Source organism: Copadichromis virginalis, linkage group LG4, assembly GCF_057382275.1.
Source record: "Copadichromis virginalis isolate Kocher_CV1m ecotype Utaka linkage group LG4, C_Virginalis_male_GT1.1, whole genome shotgun sequence".
Taxonomy (NCBI): domain Eukaryota; kingdom Metazoa; phylum Chordata; class Actinopteri; order Cichliformes; family Cichlidae; genus Copadichromis; species Copadichromis virginalis.
In genome coordinates, this window is record NC_140621.1 from 7,046,874 (window position 1) to 7,074,747 (window position 27,874).

General features: G+C 44.1%; 1 protein-coding gene across 1 annotated transcript; it reads left to right on the plus strand.

The window, feature by feature from the left end:
• Nucleotides 1-767: 767 nt before the first annotated feature.
• On the plus strand, nucleotides 768-20,599 carry engase (endo-beta-N-acetylglucosaminidase). The gene is made up of 14 exons (XM_085453328.1): nucleotides 768-943; nucleotides 2,686-2,762; nucleotides 2,846-3,047; nucleotides 4,732-4,880; nucleotides 5,046-5,200; nucleotides 7,989-8,137; nucleotides 8,311-8,479; nucleotides 8,551-8,657; nucleotides 9,050-9,161; nucleotides 14,550-14,737; nucleotides 14,869-15,011; nucleotides 16,499-16,598; nucleotides 16,688-16,799; nucleotides 17,313-20,599. Exons 1-14 carry the CDS (start codon nucleotides 858-860, stop codon nucleotides 17,688-17,690), a joined length of 2,127 nt encoding a protein of 708 aa, XP_085309454.1. The 5' UTR covers nucleotides 768-857; the 3' UTR covers nucleotides 17,691-20,599.
• The last annotated feature ends 7,275 nt before the right edge of the window (nucleotides 20,600-27,874 follow it).

Sequence of the window (27,874 nt, forward strand, 5' to 3'; positions counted from 1 at the left end):
CCTAAATAGATATTTATTTTAAAATAAAACCGTTAATACAAAATGTTACTGATCGGGGACTGAGTTTAATGTTTAATCTAACCAGTTTCTTAAAAATTGTTTAAAAAAATAAAATAAATTAGATCATCAATTATTTTATAGCTGTTTGGTAATTAACAGTGGTTTAAATTGAGTGTTATCAACTGGATTTTGACGCCTATAGGTTTCGTATATCGAGCATAGTGACATCAAAAAGTACAAACCAGATTTTTTTTTTATCACATTATATTAAACAGCTCCCACGTTGTCCAGCTTTGTCGTTTTAGTTTGTGAAATTGGAATGGAAATGAAAATGCCGATAAATTACCAAAAGGTGCTTTTGCTAAAAGAAATAACAATACCCATTCCACTTGGAAAATGTGAAGGAAGGGCAGTTATCAATAAGATAAGGATGGAACTATGGCAGAAAAGATAGTATGAGGATAAGAAATGAAAAAATATTTCAAAAATGTGAAATACACTAGAAAGGGGAAACTGGAAGCAGGGAAGGGAACGGTCATTGATGGATATTTGGGGGAACAGATGGGCGGGGCTGAAGGTGTAGGAAGGAGACTAAGAGAAGAAGGAACTAGGAAAGCAATTTTTGTTATTTGAGAGAAACACAGCTGGTTGGGAGCTGATTTAGTTTGTTAATAACATGATGATGTACACACTGTACAGTAGGTGGTGGTGTGCACCTTTCAGCTGTCTGCAACCGCCTATTAACTTGAGAGAGAATGAGAGAGAGAACGACGTCCTCACTGGTTGAAAAGCCGTTTCAGTTTCCATGTCTTCAGATAACTTGACACTTCATTACTCTCTGCACGAAATTCAGGGAAATGGCATCGAGTGGTGAGGAAATCCAGCTTCCTTTACGAAGGAAAAGAAAGAACGGAGAGGAAAGTGATGGTGTCGCAGGAAAGAGGTACAACATTTAGTCAGGAGAGCCCTTCTGCCTGCTGTGTGAAAATTAGGCCTAAAAGTTCCCGATATACGTATTTCTTTTTTTTTATGCCTTATATCTTTATTTATTTTGGTAAATAGGCTGTAGTCAACATAACCTATGGCGTTAAATATAAAACAAAGAACAGCTTTGCAAGTATGTTTAACAGTCTGCTATTCTTCCTGCTCTGCGTTTGATATTATAATTAATCACCTTTTTGCCACTTGAAATGTCTTTATTGAAATGCTATGAGATATTTGTCAGGTGTCTTTTGTAAAACTGATTTTTAAATCTCAAAGAGAGGATACGAAATGATCGATCACGTTGCCAAAAAAAAAGTTATGTTAGAGAACTTCCGGTCAAGATCTTCTGTCTTGTCAAGTTAAGCTCCGTCTTCACCTAGGAGAAGAGAAAGGAGAAAACTACGGGACACATTACTGGAAGCAGGAAGGGAATGATCATTTATGGGGATCATGCCAGATACATTGGGGTTCTCGTCGGTGGATGAGAAGGTTGCTTCCCTGCACCTTCTGGTCAGGGAACGATTCCTGACTGTTTGTGCTTATGCATCAAACAGTTCAGAGTAACCAGGCTTATTGAAGTCACTGAGTGGGCAACGACAAGGAGACATCGAGGAGCGTGACTGGGAGGAACGACCTGTCTAAACTGATCCCGAGCTGTGTTTTGTTTTTGGACTTTTTCATAAACCACAGTTTGTTTGTTTGAAAGGGAGAGTGTTTGTTAGTTGAACGACAGATACAGGAGGAACAAGGTGGTTTTTGTCCTGTTCGCAGACCACTGAACCAGCTCTTTATCCCCTCAATGATATTTGAGAGTGTGTGGAAAAGGCATTGGAGTGTCCCATGGGGGATGCTTCGGGAGTATGGGGTGTCCGGTCCATTGTTATTAGCCATTCAGTCCTTGTTACGGGAGCTTTGTCCACATTACCGGTGTTATGCCAAGAAATGATCGTCTGCCAAAAACTGATTTCCGGTATTTGCCAAAAACTGGTTGCTCGTATTTAAACTGCTATAAATAACTTGTTGGTCTATAATATGTGAGACATATGTCAAATATATGTATGTATGAATGATATCAGGTCATCTTGAACCACAAACAGCATTCTTGTAACAAGGTAGAAGCCGTAATCAGTTTTTGGCAGTGACTTTTATATATCCTTTATTTATCCAGTTAAAAATGTGTTTTTTAAGAGCAATCTGGCCAAGAGGACAGAAGATATTGCAACAAATATAACAACAGTTCTGTAAACATATTTTAAGTGGACAAAAAGGACCAGATTGGTTATAATGTAAGTACAATAACACAGAGTTATAAAGATACTTGAAAAACATGTAATTTTTACATTTTGTATATAACCCCTTTGTAAACCCTCTTCACTGAAGTCTATTTACCAACATACACAAAGAGATTACACATAAAAACCAGGAAGCACTGGAAATCAGGTTTTGGTAGGCGATCACTTTCTGGCACAACACTGGCAACAATTCGGACTAATTTCCGGTGGGTGCTGGACTCTTCTAGGACTCTTCCAGAGCAACTTTTTTATGTTAAGGGAATTTTCTCTGTCTGGGAACCGATTAATTGCAATATTGTCAGAAAAATTTTTGATGTCTGGGAACCTTTTTCGGAAATACTGTCACATCAGATTAGTTTAAAAACCAATTTAAAAAAAAACCTTTTCCTGGTTTCTTATCCTTTATCAGGTTGGAATCTTGTTTGGATCAGCCCACGGACTCAGTTACTTGTGAAGTCGTCACGTATACAGCGTCACCGCTACCTAGTAAGGTTACAAGTCTAAAAAGATCTGAGTTAAAGCTGGTATGTTGTACATTCTTGTACATGCTGTTTCTTGTTGTCTTCAAGAGAAACATTATGATGCTGACACCACTGAACCAATCACCTGCGGTCTTGAATCAATGGAGGATCTGTTGTCGTGGACAAGAAGTAAGGCAAACCCCTTCAGTGTGGCAGTTGTCCCCTTGGCACCTAGAGAGCCTCCTCTGGACCGTTGTCTGCGACGGACCTTGGTGTCTCATGACATGATGGGTGGCTACCTTGATGACAGGTATGAAGCGAGTGAGCCATGCCAACATGTGATACGCACTTTCTTTGTCTATGCTTCACGTTTCTGAATCATAAGATTCAGCACAGTGATTTCTGGCTAATCTTGCTGACAGACCTTAATGTGACACCTTGCGATATGATCACAGAGCACCCAAACCTTGTGCATGCTGACCTTATAAAAAGGGTTAAAGCCACTGGGGTAAAGGGTACAGCTAAAATTGTTGCCTTGGCAAATATCTATATTTAATTAGCTTGTTGAAATACAAAACTGTAATTAAAGTCAGATATTTGTCTGTCTTAATAATAGGGTGTGATAGTTTTCTTCGTATTTTAACATAGACTATCAATACAGCAGTTTACTATGGTGCTTTAAATAATAACCTTCTTCTGTCCGTGCATGTTAAGCACAAAAATGATATGTGTGGGTGTGTTATGGTGTTAAATCCTGATTGTTTGGTACTCTTACACAAGGACCACGCTGAATCAGCAGTCCTTGTATATTAGTCCTTTTCCATATAACCACTTTCAGTGGCATTTTTGCGTCATTTACCCTAACACCTGCAATCATGCTCAATGCTGATCGATTCTATACATGAACAAAAGCTATGTTTATGAGAGCCCTAGAAAACAAAGTGTCTTTCGCAATATATCAGCAGGCCTACGGTCAAAGTGGCATATTTTTACAATAATAATGAGCTGCAGCCAAAACAGCAGCGTGCGTGCGTGACAGGAAACAGGCCATGGAGCAGCCGAATAATTAAATTTGTGAGCTAGCGTTTGTGACGGGGAAGGCTAATACATCGACAGTAGCTGCTTCTGTCTCAGTGCAGACAGTCAGAAAACATGCAAACAGGTGATACAGAGCTGTTTTTGTCTTTTTTATCTTACCAACAATTTTTTTTGAAAGCATAATTTCTTTGTGGCTTTAGTTAGCATAGTGTGTGTGTGTGTGTGTGCGTGTGTGCGTGCGTGCGTGCGTGCGTGCGTAAGCGACTGCAACAATATTGGACATATTCTCCTCTTATCATCTTTGCCACAAATAGTTCTTTAATTTACTTTGAAAAGATTTGGTCAACACAACTAATCCCCTGCCTTTGATTTAATAACTAAAGGGTCCACCCTAAAACCAGTGTATTATATTAAAATCTGTAATTATTCATTCTGAATTATTCTTAGACACTGCACCAGGTCATCCAACTGATTAGCTTCTAACTGGCTGCAGGCTGCCGCTCTGCCCAGTTCTGAGATCCATCAAGGGCCAGCCCACAAACTATGCCTTAGACCATGGTATAGCTACTTAAGAAAACTGCAGCAAACGGCAGTTTTGTATGCATGACAGTTTTTAGTGAGGCTCCATGCCGTAAAATAACCTTAAAACGCGTAGAGTTTCATTACTACTTTAAATTATTTTAGATCTGATTGACACATTTTCTTCCTCTGGAGAAAAGATGTCAGGTCACTTGTTCCCAGCTAGAAGAAAATTCGAAATGCTTGTAAATCCCAACACACATCCAGTTACAACCAACTACATGTACTGTAAATGCTACAGTTTGATACACCTTACCTAGAACAGCCTAAACTTGTGGCTTAAGCTTTTATTTCTTTGGTTTAAGTTCATGGAGATGTTGTTACAGTCACACTGTTGTACTGGTCTCACACAGGCTTTCTTCTGTTTCCCCTCTAAGGTTTGTTCAGGGCACAAATGCAGAGGCTCCATATGCTTTCTACCACTGGCAGTACATCGATATTTTTAACTACTTTTCACACCACCTGGTAACTATTCCTCCGGCTGTGTGGACCAATGCTGCACACAAACATGGAGTCATCGTTATTGGTGAGCAGAAAGTCTCAATAAAGCAGAACCAGACCCAGTTTAGTACGTCTGAAATAGCATCATAAATTTTAAATGTAGGATATACTAAAAGAAAAGGAGTATGTTGGCAGAAAGAGAAATGGTATCTTTTCTTGTCTTGAAATGTTAAACTGCTGTGGTCTACAGGGACTTTCATCACAGAGTGGATAAATGGAGCTGCGATGTGTGAAGACTTCCTGAAAGATGAGGAGTCGTACCGGAGAGTAGCTGATAAACTTGTCCAGATTAGCCACTGTTTTGGCTTTGACGGCTGGCTCATTAACATAGAGAACAAGCTCAGTGTGAGTAAAGCTTCTGTGCTCACCTCTAAAACAAAATGTTTAGGAAATACAGCCAATTTTTTAATCCATCTCCCAACCGGCACCAAGTTTTACCCCTAGTCAGCTCTTCCAGCTCATCCAGGGTACTCACAGGTGTTTTCCAAGCTAGCTAAGAGATATAATCCCTCCAGTGTGTCCTGTGTTTATTGTGGGGTTTCCTCGCAACACCTCATTTAGGAGGCATTGTAGACAGATGCCCGAATCACCTAAATTGGGTTATTTAGATGTGGAGGAGCAGCAGCTCCACTCCAAGTTCCTTCCTAATGACCAAACTCGTCATCCTATCTTGAACGGAGAGCTCAGCCACACTTCAGAGGAAGCTCATTTCTGCTGCTTGTGCCCTCATTTATGAACAAGACCCTCAGGTACATAAACTCCTGCACTTGATCAAGAATTTACCATAGCTTGGAATGGCATGGATTAGGAGGCAGTCAGGGACAGAGTTCCTGATGATTACAAAGCCAACATATTGGGTGCCAGTGTAGCTGACATAATGAACCTGTGTTTACAGTTTTTCTCAAATGTTAAAACACAAAAGCCAATCCTGTAACCCAAATGACCAGTAGTCTAAACACATTTACTAAATGTAGCCACCATATTCCAGTACCATAAACACATGTCACATGAAGACACAATTCACAAAACACAACCCTCTGTACTCATAAATCTAAACACATTTTTCCTTGCTAAAACACATGTTGCAAAACAACTCTGCTCATATCCTCAAATGAAAGCCCATGTGATGCAAAATGCTTGCCACAGTCCCCAATCTTTGAACACAGGGAACACACCTGGCGTCATTCACTACACACAATGACTCAAAATTGAAGACACTTGTTGCTAATGCTGTACCCACATGTAAAAGCAAGTTCAGAGTGCACAGTATGCTGAAGGTTCCAAACAAACACAATGGATGAAGGCAGAGTCAGGGGAAGAGGAATTTGATGCAGAGGAGGGAGAAGAGCTGGCCCTGGAAGAAGAGGAGCAGGCCAATGAGGAAGAGGAGTTCAAATGAGAGGAGGAAGAGGAGCGACCAACGAGGAAGAGGAGAAGGCCAACATGGGAGAGGAGAAGGTCCAGGAGGGAGAGCAAGACAACCTCGCACCATCATTACGGACGAGATGCGAGCAACAGCTCAGCGACATGATGCCGCGCAGTGATTGTGGTGTGTGTGTGGTGTGAATAACGTAAATAAAAAAACTTCACACCCTGTTCATGTTTTCAAGATTACTGTTGTGTGCAATAGATTCTGTTTTTGCATTGAGTTGTGTTACAGTAATGTACGTACATGCAGGATTTTCTATAGATTTATACTACTCATATGAAACTCACAAATCTAAATGCCTAATCCTCTGCAGGGATCTACGACGATCCGTTACTGTATAGTTTCTAAAATATGCATTGGCAGTTATGAAACAAAGAACCTTCTCACAAATTGAGCATTGTGTTTTCAATTGTTTTGCTGTAGTGTGTAATGCTGTGTATAGTGTTTATAGTTTTGACAGCTTCGAGCTGCTCTCTTGGTGTGGGAGTTTGAGTTTTGCAGTGGGAAGGTGTGGTTGTGTTTATGTAGCTTTAGAGAAGGGTGTTGTGTTTGGACATTGGGGGACCTGGTGGTAACGTTTGTGACATGTGTTTTAGCATTTGAGAAAAACTGTAATGCAGTGGCAGGTTTGACTTCAACCGGATGCCATTTGTTCCATCTTCCCGCTCTCTCTGTCTCCAGTTTCTATTCTTAACTATCTAAAAAAGGAAAAAAGCCTAAATTTTTTTCTGTTTATTTTTTTAATAACACTTAAAAAAATAAACTGGACTGAGACGAATAAGTCATCTTTTACACAATACTTAATTGTATGTTGTAAATCTTAATGTACCGTTTTCCCAGAAATGGCAGCACCCTCTACATCTTTGTCAGTAGATGTAGAGGGGAAGGATTACAGACAGCTTTTATGCAATCTTATTGAAAACCTATTAAATCACTGAAAAAGCCACAGAAGCAAAAACAAATCCTACATCTGTCATTAATAACAGGCTGTGAGTATTTAGCTTTTACTCTACCATCTATTGGAGCAGATCAAAGAAATGATTTAATCATAAACAGCGGTCCCTCGTTTATGGCAGGAGTTACATTCTAAAAATAACTCGCGATAGGTGAAATCCACAAAGTAGTCAGCTTTATTTTCTACAATTATTAGAGATGTTTTAATGTAAAACCCCTCACTACTCACTATATACACTTTTTTTCAGACAGGCATGAACATTTTCACACTTTTCTCTCTTGTTTAAAGACTCTTAAAGTTCAAACCGTTGTAGAAAAATAAGTCCAGTAGTATAAAACGTTTCGTTGACATTGCCGTGTTTGTTGGGGAGAAAACGTACAAACACACAGTGCAGCACTTCAGAGTCACACTGCTAGCAATTGAAGATTTATGTAAATTTGACAAGCTGAACGCATTCTTTACTGGACAGGAGACACGACACGATTGACAATGGTCTACAGCCAATCAGCATGCAGAACACAATTCGCTGTGTATTTAAAAAAAAAAAAAAAGCATGCAAAATTGCACAAAAAAATCTGCAAAACAGCGAGGCCGTGAAAGGTGAACCGTGCTATAGCGAGGGACCGCTGTACTACTGATGTGTGCTTTGATTTGTGCTTACCTTTTGGGAAAAAGTAAACCGATTGCATGACAGTGTCAGTCTTTGCAGCTGTAGCAGATGGATCATGTGTGCTGCTCTCTGCTTACAGGAGGTTGCAGTGCGAAATGTGCCGCTGTTCCTGCGCTATCTGACAGACCAGATGCACGAGAGAGTGTCCGGCAGCCTTGTGCTGTGGTACGACAGTGTACTTGACAATGGAGAGCTAAAATGGCAGAATGAGCTCAACCAGTCCAACAGGTAGATTAAAAAAAAACAAAACGTGTTTCCTTTATAGCATCTGATCAAAAACAAAGACTGAAAAAGAGAACTTTGGTCCACAGAAGTGTGTCAGACCTTTTAGATCACGATTGCTTCTAGCCTGTCAGTTCCTGGCAAACAGTTATGTATCCGTGTCAATATCTCCATACCAGGGTGTTTTTTGATGCTTGCGATGGCCTCTTTACCAACTACAACTGGAAGGAGGAGAACCTAGTGGAGATGAAGAACCTGGCGCTCCAAGACCGCCAAGCTGACATCTATGTTGGAGTGGATGTGTTTGCTCGAGGAGAGGTAGTAGGAGGAATGTTTGAGACAAATAAGGTAAGAAACTGTGAATTGTGTTTACCAGCTTGTGCTTGTACCGTGCAGCGTCTGATTTTGGTTGTCTGCAGGCGCTGGAGATCATTCGAAGGCACAACTTCTCTGTAGCCATCTTTGCTCCTGGCTGGGTATACGAGACTCATGAGGATAAGAGTGAATTCCGCAAGAATCAAGACAAGTGAGACTAGTGCAACATCTACTCTGTGAAAAAATCAGACTGTATTTATAGATGGGTGTAGGCACCATAAGTTGAAGGCTTTAGCCATCACTGTCTTGTTTTTTAACAGTGAGCAGCAGAAGTGAGATTGTGCACTGAGAGGCTAGTAACTTCTCACTTGTCAGTCCTTTTGGGCTCTAATGAGAACCATAATAGGGGGAGGAAGCTGAGAGCCTTTTTCACATTCAGACTTACAATCACTCCTTGCTGGCTGTTGGAGTAAATGCTAAGTTAAGGTTCTTGTGCATTTGCAACACTTCTGAGAACTGGACACAGCATCCATCTTTCAAATATAGACAATATGTGGGGCATGTTAGTCAGTGTAAAGACTGAGATGTCTGTCCTCTGTGCAGGTTCTGGGCTCTTCTGTCAAACTACCTGTACATCCACCGACTAGCCTCACCGCTCCCCTTCGTCTCCTCCTTCTGCCAGGGCTTTGGGAATGCCGTCTACTGGCAAGGACAGGTACTGAAGTAAAGCGTTATTTATGTATTACACTGCTTCATGTATTACCTTTGCATTACTCCCTGTGTAAATGCCAATAACAATATGACACTAAACTTTCTTTTGCTCACATTTTATTTAGAAAGCACTTTAAAATACCCAGCACAGGACCAAAGTGCTGTACAGAAAATAAGTTAAAAACAATAGAATAACAGAAGACAGCAAAAATAAATAAAACACATAATACATAAAAATTAAAACAGCCCTATATTAAAAAACAAGATAAAACAGCATAGAATCAACTAAAAACAACTAAAATAACACTAAAAATAAAAACCAAAATCTCACGTGGTGTCAAAGGCCAGGGTGAAGAGGTGGGTTTCCAGGAGTGATTTAAAAACAGGTAGAGAAGAAGCCTGTCTGCTCTCTGAAGGGAGATCGTTCCATAGGTTGGCGCACGATCTCCTCTATGCTCAGCCCTGGGTACATTCAGGAGCAGCTGATCAGCTGACCTGAGAGAGCGGGTGGGTGTATAAGGCTGTAGCAGCTCAGAGAGATAAGATGGGGTTAGGCTATGGAGGGCTTTAAAAGCAAATAAAAGAATTTTAAAATGAATCCTAAAAGAAATGCTCCTACATACTTGCACATATTTCTATCCTAATAAGGAAAACTTCCATAAGATATTTCTTTGAAGTTTTACCACAAAACTCACGGCAAAGTCAAAAACAGCCCTGGAGCAGTTTACAGGGCTGACAGTGATCTGAGTACACTTGGAACAAGGTGTGATTCTAAAAGCTGTTGCATCACTTCTTTTGTTTTGTTTTCAATCCCAGTCAAGTTTCATCTGCTTGGCTAGTGTGAAGGGGTGTGCTAACTTTGTGTTAGCGTCATAGATTGTGTAGAAAAGGGTTGATTTCTGAGGTGTTGTATAGCTTTGATGTACACTCCTTAAGTTGCTTTGCCATTGCTGTCCCGTCTCCCATTCTTCTAAACAGAGCTTTTCCTCACAAACAGAAGGTTTGAACAGCAGGTGGGTGGTCTTCTGTACTTACAGAGAGCTTTGTGACTCAGATGGCCTTATTTAGGGTGTCCCCCTCTGGTAATGATCTCACTGACATCACTATAGAGATAGAATAGAAGAAACTGTCTGAAGCCAAGACCAAGCTGAAGCCTGTGCTTTTGGATCAGAGGGCTTACTCGTGTAATATGAGTATTCACTGTTGTACTGGTAACAGTGAATACTGTCCTTTTTCTTTTTTATGTAAAGGAAAGACAATTTACATAAAAAAGAAAAAGGACAGTATTCACTGTTACCAGTACAACAGTGAATACTCATATTACACTTTACATTTTTTTATGTAAAGGAAAGACAATTCTCCTCCTTGAATCGCTACCTTATCGTGGTGGAGGGGTTTGTGTGTCCCAGGGATCCCAGGGGCTATGTTGTCTGGGGGCTTTTGCCCCCTGGTAGGGTCTCCCATGGCAAATTGGTCCTGGGTGAGGGACCAGACAAAGAGCGATTCAGAAGACCCTTATGAAAAGAATATCGAGGGAACAGTTTACCCTGCCCGGGATAGGGTTACCGGGGCCCCGCCCTGGAGCCAGGCCCGGGGAGGGTGCCCGAGGGCGAGCGTCTGGTGGCCGGGCCTTAGTCCATGGGGTCCAGCCGGGCACAGCCCGAAGAGGAGACATGGGCCCATCCTCCCGCAGGCCCACCACCCGCAGGAGGCGCCATAGGGGTCGGGTGCATTGTGTGCCGGGTGGCGGCCAGGAGCGGAGGCCCTGGCGGACTGACCCCCGGCTGCCAAGACTGGCAATAGGGAAATGGAATGTCACCTCTCTGGTGGGGAAGGAGCCTGAGTTAGTGCGTGAGGTTGAGAGGTACCGGCTAGATATAGTCGGGCTCACCTCTACGCATGGCTTGGGCTCTGGAACCAGTCTCCTGGAGAGGGGCTGGACTCTGTCTCAGTCTGGAGTTGCCCCTGGTGAGAGGCGGCGGGCTGGGGTGGGTATCCTAATATCCCCTCGGCTTGCTGCCGGTACGTTGGGGTTTTTCCCGGTGGACGAGAGGGTTTGTTCCCTGCGCCGAGTGGCAGTTCGGAGTACCCAGCCTTCTTAGAGTCCCTGGGGGGGTGCTGGAAGGTGCTCCACCTGGAGACTCTGTTGTCCTGCTGGGAGACTTCAATGCTCACGTGGGTAACAACAGCGAGACCTGGAGGGGCGTGATTGGGAGGAACGGCCTCCCTGATCTGAACCCGAGCGGTGCTTTGTTATTGGACTTCTGTGCTAATCACAGTTTGGCCATAACGAACACCCTGTTCGAACATAAGAGTGTCCATAAGTGCACGTGGCACCAGGACGCTCTAGGCCGTAGGTCGATGATCGATTTTGTAATCGTATCACCAGACCTGCGACCATATGTTCTGGACACTCGGGTAAAGAGAGGGGCTGAGCTGTCAACTGATCACCACCTGGTGGTGAGTTGGATCAGGTGGCGGGGGAGGACGCTGGACAGACCTGGTGCACCTAAACGCGTAGTGAGGGTGTGCTGGGAACGTCTAGCAGAGGCCCCAGTCCGCGAGATCTTCAACGCACACCTCTGGCAGAGCTTCAACAGCATTCCGAGGGAGACTGGGGACATTGAGTCCGAATGGACCATGTTCAGCGTCTCCATTGCCGAAGCTGCTGCATTGAGCTGCGGCCAAAAGGTGGTTGGTGCCTGCTGTGGTGGTAATCCCCGAACCAAATGGTGGACACCAGAGGTGAACGGAGCCACCAGGCTGAAGAAGGAGTCCTATCGGGCTTGGTTAGCCTGTGGGACTCCGGAGGCAGCCGACAGGTATCGACAGGCTAAGCGGAATGCGGCTCGGGCAGTGGCTGAAGCAAAAACTCGGGTGTGGGAGGAGTTCGGAGAGGCCATGGAAAAAGACTTTCGGACTGCCTCGAAGAGATTCTGGCAAACCGTCAGGCGTCTCAGGAGGGGAAAGCGGTGCTCTACCTACACTGTGTATAGTGCTGGCGGAGCGCTGCTGATGTCGACTGAGAAAATTGTCAGGCGGTGGAAGGAATACTTCGAGGACCTCCTTAATCCCACTGACACGTCTTCCGAGGAGGAAGCAGAGTCTGGGGATGAGGGGAATGACCCGCCAATTTCCGGGGGCGAGGTCACTGAGGCAGTTAAACAACTCCTTGGTGGCAGAGCCCCTAGTGTTGATGAGGTCCGCCCCGAGTTCCTGAAGGCTCTGGACGTTGTAGGGCTGTCCTGCTTGACACGCCTCTGCAATGTTGCGTGGACATCAGGGGCAGTACCTGTGGACTGGCAGACCGGGGTGGTGGTCCCCATCTTTAAGAAGGGGGACCGGAGGGTGTGTTCCAACTACAGGGGGATCACACTCCTCAGCCTCCCTGGGAAAGTCTATGCCAGGGTGCTGGAAAGGAGAGTTCGTCCGCTAGTCGAACCTCGAATACAGGAGGAACAATGCGGTTTTCGTCCTGGTCGCGGAACACTGGACCAGCTCTTTATCCTCTCGAGGGTACTTGACGGTGCATGGGAGTTTGCCCAACCAGTCTACATGTGTTTTGTGGACTTGGAGAAGGCATTCGACCGTGTCCCTCGGGGTGTCCTGTGGGAGGTGTTGCGGGAGTATGGGGTGTCTGGCCCATTGCTACGGGCCATTCGATCCCTATACAACCATTGTAAGAGCTTGGTTCGCATTGCCGGCAATAAGTCGGACTCGTTCCCGGTGGGTGATGGGCTCCGCCAGGGCTGCCCTTTGTTTCCGGTTCTGTTCATAATTTTCATGGACAGGATTTCTAGGCGCAGCCAAGTGGCGGAGGGCTTTCGCTTTGGTGGCCTCAGAATCTCATCTCTGATTTTTGCGGATGATGTGGTTCTGTTGGCTTCATCGGTTCGCAGCCGAGTGTGAAGCAGCGGGAATGAGGATCAGCACCTCCAAATCTGAGGCCATGGTTCTCAGCCGGAAAAGGGTGGAGTGCCCACTCCGGGGTCGGGGATGAGTTCCTGCCCCAAGTGGAGGAGTTCAAGTATGTCGGGGTCTTGTTCGCGAGTGATGGGAGAAGGGAGCCGGAGATCGACAGACGGATTGGGGCTGCAGTAATGCGGGCGCTGCACCGGTCCGTCGTGGTGAAGAGGGAGCTGAGTGTAAAAGCGAAGCTCTCAAGTTACCGGTCGATCTACGTCCCTACCCTCACCTATGGCCACGAGCTGTGGGTAGTGACCGAAAGAACAAGATCACGGATACAAGCGGCAGAAATGAGCTTCCTCCGAAGGGTGGCTGGCCTCTCCCTTAGAGATGGGGTGAGAAGTTCGGCCATCCGGGAGGGGCTCAGAGTAGAGCAGCTGCCGCTCCACATCGAAAGGAGCCAGCTGAGGTGGTTCGGGCATCTGACAAGGATGCCCCCTGGGCGCCTCCTGGGTGAGGTGTTCCAGGCATGTCCCACTGGGAGGAGGCCCCGGGGCAGACCCAGGACACGCTGGAGAGATTATATCTCTCGGCTGGCCTGGGAACGCCTTGGTGTTCCCCCGGATAAGCTGGAGGAGATGGCTGGGGAGAGGGAGGTCTGGGCCTCTTTGCTTAGGCTGCTGCCCCCGCGACCCGGCCTCTGATAAAGCAGATTAAGATGGATGGATGGATGGATGGATGGAAAGACAATTTTGCATATCAGGTGATAATTTAAAAAACAAACAAACATCATCAACAGTGTAATTATTTATTTAAAGAAGACAAACTCCAGAATTAGTCTGTGAAAAACAAAGTACACTTCTTGTTAACGTCTTGAACCACTTTCAGTTATTCTGTTGTAGATTTACTTTGTGTGTTTAAGATGATCGGTTATCGCCCAGACAGCCGGACATTTGACTCTAGACTAGTTTAGTGTACGGAGGAGTTCAGGGTCAGCAGGGTGTCCGGGTCCCATCCTCTGAAAACCAACCTAAACCGTCATCTCTGCACCACCTTGCTCGTTAGTTGGTATGAGGTGTTTGTTTTCACATGTGGTGCAGGCACCTCCCCTTGTGTGTCCAAAGGACGTTATTCCACAAGTCTTGTGGTTTGTTCAGACACAACAACTTTGCAAACCTAAACCATGCTGCCGTCTTCTCATGTTCAGAGAGAAGTGGACTTTTCCTACAACCATTGCAACAAGCCAGTCTTATTCTAATTGTATGGTCATGAACTTTAACCTTAACATGCTTACAGAGGTTTGTAACATGTAATGTTTTACAGGTCATCGTTAAGCTGTAAGCAGCTGAAAGCTTACCTGTTACTCAAAAGTTTACTTGTCAAACCTATTAAAGTGTACTATTTGCTTTATTAGTTTATTAACATTGTTTAAAAATGTGCAGAGTAATTTTGTATTTTTTACTCTTTTTTTTTTTTCTGTATGTAGCATGAGACAAATAGCAGCTGGTTCAACCTGACAGCCCAGGAGATTCAGCCTTTGTACTACCACCAGACTCTAGGGGGCCTCGGGTGGCTGAGAAGCTCTGGCTGCCCGAAGGACGCCTGGAATGGAAGTTGTTCGCTGCTGCTCGACGGACTCATCCCTGCAAGCCACACCACTCCAGTTTGTGCCAAGTGTGTGGGTTTGTTTGATTGAGGCTTTATTTTGTTTTAGTTTCTACCTTATTTTCACATAGAAAACTCAGAACTGCAGTCTAAGGCACATATGGAACAGCTCATTTCTCTTTTTTTTTTCCTTGATTCAGGATCTTCTCCATCCATGTACCCCTGCCGTCCAGTACACTGGTGAGCCTCATCTACAAGGCGTCTCCTGAGATCGCAGTCTCCTTGGAGCTGAAGACGACTGATGCCAGTCAGTGCACACACGTCGATGTCCAGGAAATCCAACGTGAGTTTCTTAAGACCCTTCAAAAAATCTTTTTGAATCACCACCATTAAGCCTGACAGGGAATCACTACTCATTTTGCACAGTCAAAACCCTCTCTGCTTTAGTTTGGTTTACATTATAGTTGAGAACATTTAAGGAGCAGACTAATTAAAAACTGACTGATTTTCATGTGTGAAATTAAGTTTGTACGGCTGTTGGTTGTTTTTATAAACTGTTACCTTATTGAGTTTCATTATAGACAGTTTACCCAGCGAGTGCCTCTTTAAAAACGAGAAAAAGGACCCTTCCTTTGGTGAGTGGTGTAGATATTTAGACTTTGCAGTGTTTCAATCCAAACTATATGAAATTACTATTCTTCAATGGCTGGAAACTATAGACTGTATACAAAAGATGGATTAAGAGACTCATCCATTGGTTTCTGGATTCCACAGGTTAAAACCTCAGCGTTGGCACTGAGCTGTTTGAATATTAAACTGTATGATTGTGAGAATAGTCTGGCTTATAGACACTCTAAGCAAAACTCTTGCTTAAATCAGAATAATTCCATTTCTTTAGAGATATGGTTTTTTTTGCTTTTGACGCCTCAATTCTCTTGTGATTTCTCAAAGAGACGGAAGGCAAAATATAGAGTTTGTCAAAAGAAGTGTTGCAGCGATGTTCTGGATGAGGAAAATGTGTTTATTGAACATTACAGTGCGCAAACCTGTTCTGGCAGACCTGCAAATAAAGAACTTTAAACATGTTTACAGCACAGTATGGGCACTTCGAGGCCATTAGGTCTCATACAAAAACCAATATTCAATAAACAAAACCTTTGTAGAGCCATCCTATTGGTCCCTAATTCCTTTAGCAGCACATCATCCATCCAGAGTCATAAAGGAGTATCCTCATGATTTAGGCCATTTAGTACGTTTGTTTAACTTAATTTTTAACTGCTATTAAAAAAATCTAACACTGGGATAAATAAAATATTTGTTATCTTATTTTAAGAAGAACAAAGAGCCCAGCAACAGATGGTGTGGCCCCCACAGAGCCCTGATCTTAACACCGGGGATTATGTCCGGGGTTGCATGAGGAGACATAAGATACTGACATTTTAAATCCACAGAAGAACTGTGGCAAGTTCTCCAAGATGCTGATCAACAGGCCTTAAACAGTGTGCTGAGGTGAACTGGTGCTATAAAAGGCACCAGTACATGGTGTGTGTGTGTATGTGTGTGTGTGTATATATATATATATATATATATATATATATATATATATATATATATATATATATATATATATATATATATATATATATATATATATATATATATATATATATATATTAATGTCTCAATTTATTACATAGTGCTGTTGGTCAGGCTTAGGGGCTTTAATTTCACACAGTTGCTGATACTTCATCATTTATTGAAGGTTTGTGATCCTGCCTCCAAATCACACAGCAAGTCGAGTCGTTGTTGGGTGTTTTTGTGTGTCTATAGTTAACAGTGTATCCCCTGAAGTACTGGATGACGAGCACCAGTTAGTGAACAAGTTCACTCAGCTATGTGGAAACTTGAACCACAATGGTTGGACCATGAGGTGTGTGGAGCACTAACAGTTGAGTGATTTTAATTTCTCCAAAGAGTTGAAGTTCTTGGACTTATTTTTTTCCCCATGTTTGTGAGCAGGTGTTCACAGCTGGAGCTTCACTGCTGCACTCTTCGAGAAGTTTGTGTGAAGATCGAACGCATCGGACAGCCTGAGGACAGGCCTTTCAGCTGCAGGGTGGGAGAACTCATGGTGAGACAGTGGGAGCAAGTACTCCTCGATGTATTACTCTGTGCCTGCTGTTAGAGATTAGAATGTAAGCTTGGATCCATAAATAATAATGATAATACATTTTATTTATAGGCGCCTTTAAAGACCTTTAAGGTCACCTTACAGTACGACAAAATAAAAGCATAAGGTAAACAACAAAAAAAATAAGCCCTACACACTGGGCTTGTGTGGGGTTATTTTGTGGTATTTGGTACACATTTTATTAGCCACACATGACATGAAGACAAATGTAAAGTTACTGATAAATATGTTTATTCCAGTCCACTTGAGCTTAAACTGGGAGAATACACTCCAAGTTTGAAGCTGATTAAATGAACAGGTTTCAAGACAGACAAAGAAATGATGGACAGAGGTTTTTTGCCAACTATAACAATATCAGCAGTAAGGTTACCAGTTTTCTTTGAGAAGTAATCTATTCAAAATTTGAATTTAAATCTGGTTCTAGCATGTTTCTTATTCGTCTCTTTCTACAAGGTCTTAGATGTAGCTAGCCTGCAGGTGCCCCCAGACAGGATTCACGGTGTGTGCATTGATGACGTGGTGTGGCTGCGTGGGGCTGGAACCTCACTCCTCAACGCCACTCTGCGCTGGGACTACCCTGGCAACCTCGTACGTCACTTCAAGGTGTACTGGCGACAGCTGAGAGGACCTCATCCCAGCATCCCCCCCGGTCAGTTGGTTCTGGTGGGTCGCTCGTATTCCAATTTGTTCAGGGTGACGGAACTGAGAGTGCCAGAACCTCCTGGCCTGTTGGAGCTGGTGGTGGAGCCAGTGATCAAGATGGGTTTCCCAGTCCCAGAGAGCCACTGGGGAAGAAGAAGCCTCAGCTACACAAAGGATTCCTCGAAATGAATTTTACACAAATACCAACCAGTAGCATCTTCATTTACTCTCATGCTACGACTGTTACTATCACACCTGTGAAGCAGAATGTGGAGAAATGCCTTAATTTGTTTCAGGATCAGTGTGCATCAGTGATGTAATCACCAATCTCGTCCCAGTGTAGTAGAAGCTTAAAGAAACATGTCAAACATCTTGTGAAATGTGAATTGAGGCTGTGTAAGTATACTTATGAATACAGCTTTGTAACATTTTACATCCTGTTTAAGATCTAGTTATTAACAAGAATGTTCAACAATAAAACTGGATAACTAAAGGATATTTTCAAAAATTTAAATTGAAGGGATAAAAGCAATATGTAACCTGTACGAAAATGCAAATATGATCCATATTTGGGTCAAATAAGTCTGGTGTCTGGGCATTCCAGACAAGAAAAGAAAGAAAGAAATTTGTTAAATTTGATAGTTTTGATCAGTTATGTGTAAAGCCAGTAGCATTCTAAACAAAAGAAAGGTGCACCTTACCCTTATACAGCCCACACAAATATATCAACAGCAGTGATCACAAAACGGTGTATAACTGAAGGCAGTAGTGAGATCTTTAACCAGGTCTTCCCATTAACACCTGACCTGGCCAGAGGGTCAGTCAATGAGCTCGTCAATAGCTTCAATGCAAAAATGTTAAATGTAATGGACACAATTGCTCCCATTAAGGTGAAGGTTATCTCTGGAAGGAAAAAGTCTCCATGGAGAAACTGAGTGTAGGAAAGCTGAGCGCAGATGGAGAAAAACAAACCTCCAGGTTCATTATGACATCGATAAAGAGAAACTTCACAATTATAATTTACAACTGAGGAGTGCAAGAAGGTCCTACTTCTCTGACATCATCACTAAAAACAGCCATAATGCTCGGGTCTTATTTTCTACAGTTGACAGGCTAACAAACCCTCCTGTGCCAGTGGCAGCTGAACTTCATTCAACCATGGCCTGCAATGACTTTGGCAAATTCTTCACAGAAAAAATCCAAAAGATTAGACAAGCAATTGGTACATCAACAGCAGATCCAGAATATGTACTGTGTCCACCATCAAACAGTTTCACCCTATTAACAGCAAAGACCTGGAGGACATCTTAGGTCAACTGAACTCCTCCTCTTGCTGTTTAGATGTCCTGCCAACAAGTTTTTTCAAAAAGGTCTCAAAGACTTTAGAGTCAGACCTGTTACAGATCGTCAACTTTTCTTTAATGTCAGGCGTGTTTCCAGAATCACTAAAAACTGCTGTAATAAAACCTATACTGAAAAAGGACAATCTTGACAAGACACAAATGAACAACTACAGGCCGATCTCAAATCTCCCATTTTTAAGTAAGATCATTGAAAAAGCAGTTTCTCAACAGCTCAATTACTTCTTAAAACAGAATAACTGCTATGATGCCTTCCAGTCAGGTTTTAGACAGAACCACAGCACTGAAACCACTCTGACCAAAGTGTTTAATGAAATATGTCTGAATACAGACAGTGGAAAAATGTCAGTCTTAGTTTTACTGGATCTCAGTGCAGCATTTGACACAGTTGACCACAACATATTACTGAAACGACTGGAGAACTGGGCAGGACTTTCAGGAACTGTACTAAACTGGTTCAAAACATACTTAGAAAACAGGACATACTTTGTATCAATAGGTAACTTCACATCTGAGCAGACAAGTATCACATGTGGAGTTCCCCAAGGTTCCATCTTGGGACCCCTTCTGTTTAACATTTACATGCTCCCACTGGCACAGATTATAAAGAACAACAAAATAAACTATCATAGCTATGCAGATGACACACAAATATATATCACAATGTCACCAGGAGCCCGAGGCCCTGTACAGGCTCTTGGTAAGTGCATTGAGGAAATTAATGACTGGTTGTGCCACAATTTTCTCCAACTAAACAAAAACAAAACTGAGGTAATAGTCTTTGGCGCCAAAGAAAAACGATTACAGGTCACCAGAGAACTTCAATCTATACATCTAAAAACCACAAACCAGGCGAGAAATTTGGGTGTAGTTATGGATGCAGACCTAAACTTAGAAAAACACATTAAGACAATAACAAAGTCAGCTTACTATCACCTCAAGAATATTTCAAGGATAAAAGATCTGATGTCTCAACAGGACCTGGAAAAACTAGTCCATGCATTCATCTTTAGTAGGCTTGCTTACTGTAACAGCATCTTTACAGGTCTACCTAAAAAATCAGTCAAACAACTACAGCTCATTCAGAACTCTGCTGCTCGAGTCCTCACTAAGACCAAAAAAGTGGACCACATCAGTCCAGCTCTGAGGTCTTTACACTGGCTGCCTGTCCGTCAGAGGATAGACTTTAAAGTTCTAATACTGGTCTATAAAGCTCTGAATGGTTTAGGACCAAAATACATCAGTGACCTCCTGACCCAGTATGAACCTTCCAGATCCCTCAGGTCATCTGGATCCGGTCTTTTATCAGTTCCCAGAGTCAGAACCAGACACGGAGAAGCTGCATTCAGCTTTTATGCTCCTTATATCTGGAACAAACTCCCAGAAAGCCTCAGATCAGCTGAAACACTCAGTTTATTTAAATCCAGGTTGAAGACTCACCTATTCTCAGCTGCATTTGAATAAAGCACCAAATCCACACTTTTAAGCTTAAATTTCAAAACTAACATTTTAACTACTGATTTTATCTATTGTTCTGATTTTATCTGTTTTGATTTTATATACTGTTTTGTTTGTTTGTTTGTTTGTTTGTTTGTTAATTAGTTAATTTGTTTGTTTGCTTGTTTTAATCAATTTTAAACCATGCTTTTTATTTGTTTTTGTTTCTAATGTCTCTGTAAAGCACTTTGAATCACCTTGTTGTTGAATTGTGCTATACAAATAAACTTGCCTTGCCTTGCCTTATACTGTTTTATGTCTTTGTCTGAATATCTAATCACAGTCTGTATAAGTGAATACAATCAAATCTACAGCCATGCTAACTGCTATAATAACTAAGCTAATACAATGCTAATATTAGCATGCTAACATACTATGCCGGTATCTTTTTATCTTTTATTTATATATTCTTTGATACATCTTTTTTTTTTCTTTTTTTTTTTTTTGCCTGTCCCGTTTGGCTCTTTTGCATCAGAATTATTGTCTAAAGGCAAAGAAAGATGCCCAACGGATTTACTTTACCAAATTGACCATCCCAGCCTTGCCATAATGGTCCATTTGATTCACCTTTTATTGTTTATTTTATTTTCACTTACTGAATACTGGGGGAAAGAAGGGGAGAAAGAAAGAGGGAAAGAGAAACAGCTGAGAAGAGGGACGGGGGAGAAGGGCACAAAACAAAAACCAACAGAATGAGCAGAAAAAAAAGAAGAAAAAAAATGCATATATCAATCACCTGGGTCACCTGCTGAGAAAGAAAAAAGAAAACAAGCAGAAGAAAACAAGAGTAATAGAATAAACAACATCACAATGATTATGGGAATATGACAGTAAATACTAAATATTAAACATTATTGTGCAGCACATAAGATCAACAGAACACAGTGTGCTTTGAGGTAGGAGCCAAAAAGGGTGTAGTTTGTGGGTGTGATCACCCGTGTGTACACCTGTGAGCATGGACGCGCTTGTTTTTTTTTTTTTTAAAGGTTCCTTCATGTAATGATCTGCTAGAGGGTGTGGGGGGGCCACAGCCCCGTCCTCCAGGGTATGAAGCAGGTATGGAGGAGATCAAAACTCCAGACATCCAGAGGCCCCCAGAACACAAGAGACCAAGGAAGACCCACAGAGGGGCAGCCGCGCCACTGTCCCAGAAAGAGCTGAGGAGAGTCCCAGATGAGGGCTCACTCAGCAGCCGCGGAGCAGAAGCCAGGGGGAGTTGCAGTGACGCGCCTGTGAGCTCCGCCGGCAGCCAGCCGTGCCTGAGTGACCGAGCCCCAGGCCGAGAGGCCGAGGGCACCCCACCTCCGAAGTGGCCCGAGCGAGCCAGGCCAGGCCCCGATAAGCGGCCGCCAAGGAGTGAGCCGGTGTGTACCTGGACGCCCATCCCCGGACACAAAGAACCACCAACGCACCGATGTCTGAGGGAGTCCGCCACTGGCAGGGGAAGTGGTGGTAGGGGGAGATAGAAACCAAACCTTGGAGGGCCTGAGATGTCCCCAGAGAGGTGGCGCCTGACACCCAACCTGACATATAGACACAGAATACAGGCACACACAGATACAAACATCCATTCCCACCCTCATGCTCTCATATGCACTTACTCCACACTCAACCAACGTGGAGACAGACATAAAGAGACTAAGTACACACGATCACACTCCCCAAGCGTACTCTACGAACCGGGTCTAGGTACCCTTGCCCCTGGAGGGGGGAACTGCATCCAGACCCAGGTGGTGTTACCCTTTTCCCTGCGGTGGGGGGAGGCAGACCGCCCCGACTCCGCAGCAGCAGGGAGGCACCACACTCCAGACCGCAGTCGGACGGCCAACTCCTCCTCCTAGCCCCCCCGCTCCAGCAGGTCGCAGAGAATGGGGGTGAGAGAAGACTCCAAACCTCCTTCCACCCGCTCATTGTAGTGTTGATGCATTTAAAACCCAGGAGGGCATGGAGCTACCTGCCAGAGAGCAGCAGGTAAGCGCATGGTCCCTCCTGCTAGCCCTCAATGTCTACGTGTATTTAACATTGAGAGGTGGGCAACGACGCCAGGGCTGAGGTGTACACCCTGATGGTACTTTGGATTCCATGTATCGTGCCCACCCCCAAGATCCTATATGTATGTGTAATGAGAGTGTGAGTAATGTGAATGTCTAAGTTGTGGGATAAAATTGAGGCAGAGGCAGCCAGAAGGGGACGGGGGGTAGCCTCCTCTGCACCCTGGTGACATACCCCTACTTAGGGATGGGTATCATTTAGGTTTTATCCGATACCGGTGCCAAATCGGTACTTTTGAAACGGTGCCGGTGCTTAAACGGTGCTCGAACCGGTGCTTAAAGAATGGAGAACACAAACTTTGTCCAAAAACCTCTCATGTTCAGCTGGTTTTTTTTGTAAAAAGATAACAATGTTAGCCTTTTCTGCAGCTATGGGGCATATATGGCATCACTCTTGGCTGGAAGCAGTGCTTAATCAATGGAAAAAACACAAACTTTGTCCAAAAACCTCTCATGTTTAACTGTTTCCCACTTTTTCTTTAGTCATTTTAGCCTTTTTGGCCAGGGTGAAGGGAGTATCTGCCATCAAACAAGAGGACAGCCGCATGTAGCTATGATGATGTTTGCTAGTTCACCTTACATGCATTAATGTAATAACGTGGTTAGCCTACTCAACGTAAATTACACACGAACAACATGAAGCTACTCATGCAGAGAAGAACGGCTGCTGCTGCCATCATCACCCGTCATCATTTCTGCTACACTGGCAGGGCTAGGGGCCAGGACTCTATTCTTCAGGTTTTTGGGGGATGTTGCTCCGGGTCCGATAACTGGCAACCCACCCGACGTGCACGGTGTGAGGTCTCGCAGCAAGCTATCAAATACGGCGCATTTCTCGGCTTTTAAAAAAAACGCTATGCGTCGCCAGCTGTTTAATCGGATTCTTGGTGTTACCTCCTTTGACAGTATCACAGTATCAGCTTAAAGCACTTGTTGCAGGCTGCTGAGTTTGCATATTTTGCTGTGAAGTACAGCCAGACTTTTGACCGCTTCGCCTTGGGCATTTTTAATCTGTAGCTCTGCTCTAACAGAACGTACGTACCTGGCCCCGCCTACTATCCTCGGAAACGTAAAATGATTGGCTAGAAGTGTATCACAGCTCAGGAAAAAAAAGCACCGAAATAAAGCACCGAAATGTGCGCTGCTTTTCGGTCTGGTTACTACCGTTTATGTCAGAACCGGTGCCATCATGGCACCGGACACCGGTACCCATCCCTACCCCTACTCCAAGGCCCTGCATGTGTGGGTGGTTGTGGTGGAGCGGGAAGAGGGAGGCAGCTGGAGATGGGGAGGGAAGGAAGGGAGGGGCACGTGACCCCTCCCTGGGGCCAGCTCCCTCGCTGACCCCAGTAGGCACTCCCATACTCCGCGACCCGCCAGGGAAAGGGGGCCCAGGCCCATCCAGACCGGGGCCCAGCGCAGCAGCGCCTCCCGGCCCCACAGAGCCCGGGACAGTCCACCCAACCCCACCACAGAGAAAACTGCACCCACCCCACCATCCACTCATCTTCCAGACTACATAAGACAATAAACACCCAGGCTGAGATCTTCCTCCACCTCTCCTGTATCTCCCCCTCCTGCAGAGAGAGCCCCTGAGGAGAGGAAAGCTCCTGCAAGATGTGACAATCTTCCCCACCAGTTGAAGAGCCCCCCAGGCGGCTCGATGCACCGGCGGCACCCTGCTCCAGGGCTGGGCCCCCATGCACCCACCCGCCCACAACCCCGGCAACACACCAACCAGGACCCAAGCCCCCGAGGCCCGGCCAGAGACGGAGCGCCCCCAGAACCTCACGCCCATCCCGGACCCACCCAGAGGCAGCCAGGCTACCAGGTCAGTAACCCACGTCCGTCAGCACAGACCCTCCCCTAGCCCCGCTGCACGCAGCCGCGAGGAAACAGTCACCTGAGAGCCAACAGAGCCCCCAACCGGACATGACCACTACCCCGGGTTGAACCCCCCAAGGAAGATGCCTCCGGGGAACCCCCCGACGCCCTAAGCCTGTCCCTACCCCCACACCAATCACAACAGTGAAGGCGGGACCAAACTATGACCCCCCCCCCCACCCCCACCAGGTGATGGAGCTGATCAAAGGAGCCCAGAGCAATTGATCTGATGTGGTGGCAGAGGCTGTATCAAGACTAATGTAATCTAATAGATAATTTCTATATTGGTTAGAATTAAGATTATTTTTATTTTTCCAGTTCATGAGGACTGTTTTCTTGGCTATGCATAGGGCAGTGAAAACCATATGGGCGATATTCTTATCTGTAGTGACATTATCTAAGCTGCCCAACAAACACACTAAGGGGGAAGTTGGAATGTTACATTTCAGACACTTCGATAAGTCTTCACATATCTCGCGCCAAAACTTTTGAACTGGTGGACAGAACCAAAGAGCGTGGATATAATTGTCCGGTGAGTTGGTTTGGCAGTGTGAGCAGTTGTTGGTAGACGTAAAGCCCATCTTGAACATCCGATGACCTGTATAGTGCACTCTATGTAATATTTTGTATTGAATTAATTGAAGACTGGGATTTCTAATTACCCTTTTTAATTTTTCATATTTATTTCCTTTCTTATTCATAGCCTTTTCCTTTTTTGTTTTCTTAGGTCACGAGCAGTTGTCCAAGCATTTCACTACATATCGTACTGTGTATGACTGTGTACGTGACAAATATAAAAATTTGAATTTGAATTTATTTTAATTAGATGAAAGGTTTTTAAGCAAGTCTGAGACCAGAAGTTTAGGTCTAAGTTAACTGATAAATCCGCTTCCCATTTTGCAATAGGAAGTGATATTGATTCATCTGTTTTAGAAAGCATTCTGTATATTTTGGATAGTAATTTGGGGGTTTTAAGAGTAAGAAATTGAACCACACTTGGTGGTGTTTGTAGTTCAACTTGACCCGGTTTAAATTTCTTTTTTACTATGGATTTAATTTGTTGATATTCTAAAAATCTTTTCTTGTTGATCCCATATTGTGTAACTAGTCCGTCAAATGAAATAAATTCTGTTCCTTCTAGTATATGTTCTAAATATTTGATTCCTTTACCACTCCAATCTGAAAACTTTATTATATTATTGTTTTTAATATGTCAGGGTTGTTCCAGATAGGTGTACGTTTGCATGGGATTAATGAAGACGCCGTCAATTTTAGAAACTCCCACCATGCTGTCAGAGAAGAGCTGATGTTGATGCTTTTAAAGCATTCATGTCGTTGGATGTTTGAGCTGATAAATGGTAGGTCTGAGATCTCTAGATTATTGCAAAGTGCTTGTTCTACATCTAGCCAAGGTTCATCTAAGAGGGTATGTTTTAGCCATCCTGAGATAAACTGAAGCCTGTTGGCTAAGAAGTAGTGCTGAAATCTTTACCCATATCACTCATGGGAAGGGTCGCCACTATAAAAATGATGATCTTGCCAAAAATAAATTACTTATTTTTGATGATCCCTAACAAACCATCACAAGATTGGTTCAGATCTCTGGATTCATATATTTCCAAATTCCTTTGGAAAGATAAACCCCCGCGTATTAGCTTAAAAACGCTACAAAGAACCAAGGATAGAGGAGGATTAGATCTGCCTAATTTTCACCAATACTTCTTAGCCAACAGGCTTCAGTTCATCTCAGAATGGTTAAAACATACCTTCTTAGTTGAGCCCTGGCTAGATGTTGAACAGGCACTATGCAAGGATCTAGAGATTTCAGACCTACCATTTATTAGCTCAAACATCAAAAGACATGAATGCTTTAAAAGTATCAACATCAGCTTTTCTCTAACAGCATGGTGGGAGTTTCTAAAAATAACGGAGTCTTCATTAATCCCATGCAAACGTACACCTATCTGGAATAACCCTGACATATTACAAAACAATAATATGATTAATTTCCCAGAATGGAGTTGTAAAGGAATTAAATACTTAGAACATATATTAGAGGGAACAGAATTTATTCCATTTGACAGACTAGTTGAACAATATGGGATCAACAAGACAAGGTTTTTAGAATATCAACAAATTAAATCCATAGTAAAAAAGAAATTTAACCTCAGTCAAGTTGAATTACAAACACCACTAAGTGCGGCACATTTTCTTACTCTTAAATCCCCCAAATTATTATCTAAAATATACAGAACACTTTCTAAATTAGATGAATCAATATCCCTTCCTACTGCAAAGTGGGAAGCAGATTTATCAGTCAACCTAGACCAAAACTTCTGGTCTCAGATTTGCTTAAAAACTTTTAAATTAATTAAAAATCCCAGTCTGCAATTAATACAATACAAAATACTTCATAGAGTGCACTATACAGGTCATCGGATGTTCAAGATGGGCTTTACATCTTCCAACAACTGCTCACACTGTCAAGGCAATACACCAGACAATTACATCCACGCTCTTTGGTTCTGTCCACCAGTACAAAAGTTTTGGCGCGAGATATGTGAAGACTTATCAAAGTGTCTGAAATGTAACATTCCAACTTCCCCCTTAGTGTGTCTACTGGGCAGCTTAGATAATGTCACTTCAGAAAAGAATATAGCCCATATGATCTTCACTGCCCTATGCATAGCCAAGAAAACAGTCCTCATGAACTGGAAAAATAAAAATAATCTTAATTCTAACCAATATAGAAATTATCTATTAGATTACATTAGTCTTGACACAGCCTCTGCCACCACATCAGATCAATTGCTCTGGGCCCCTTTTATCAGCTCCATCACCTAGTGGGGGTGGGGGGTCATAGTTTGGTCCCGCCTTCACTGTTGTGATTGGTGAGGGGGTAGGGACAGGCTTAGGGCGTCGGGGGGTTCCCCGGAGGCATCTTCCTTGGGGGGCTCAACCCGGGGTAGCGGTCACGTCCGGTTGGGGGCTCTGTTGGCTCTCAGGTGACTGTTTCCTCGCGGCTGCGTGCAGCGGGGCTAGGGGAGGGTCTGTGCTGACGGACGTGGGTTACTGACCTGGCAACCTGGCTGCCCCTGGGTGGGTCCGGGATGGGCGTGAGGTTCTGGGGGCGCTCCGTCTCTGGGCTGGGGCCCGGGCCGGGCCTCGGGGGCTTGGGTCCTGGTTGGTGTGTTGCCGGGGTTGTGGGCGGGTGGGTGCATGGGGGCCCGGCCCTGGAGCAGGGTGCCGCCGGTGCGTCGAGCCGCCTGGGGGGCTCTTCAACTGGTGGGGGGGATGGTCACATCTTGCAGGAGCTTTCTTCTCTTCAGGAACTCTCTGCAGGAGGGGGAGATACAGGAGAGGTGAAGGAAGATCTCAGCCTGGGCGTTTACCGTCTTATGTAGTCTGGAAGATGTGTGGATGGTGGGGTGGGTGCAGTTTTCTCTGTGGTGGGGTTGGGTGGACTGTCCAGGGCTCTGTGGAGCCGGAGGGCGCTACTGCACTGGGCCCCGGTCTGATGGGCCTGGGCCCCCCTTCCCTGGCGGGTCGCGAAGGGTGGGAGTGCCTACTGGGGTCAGCG

What these genes read in the sequence shown, in the direction of transcription:
- engase (XM_085453328.1), top strand. Translation starts at nt 858, where the DNA reads ATGGCATCGAGTGGTGAGGAAATCCAGCTTCCTTTACGAAGGAAAAGA. An exon ending in GAATGTTTGAGACAAATAAG is followed by an intron (nt 8,480 to 8,550) that starts GTAAGAAACTGT and finishes GGTTGTCTGCAG; the next exon opens with GCGCTGGAGATCATTCGAAG. An exon ending in TTCCGCAAGAATCAAGACAA is followed by an intron (nt 8,658 to 9,049) that starts GTGAGACTAGTG and finishes TCCTCTGTGCAG; the next exon opens with GTTCTGGGCTCTTCTGTCAA.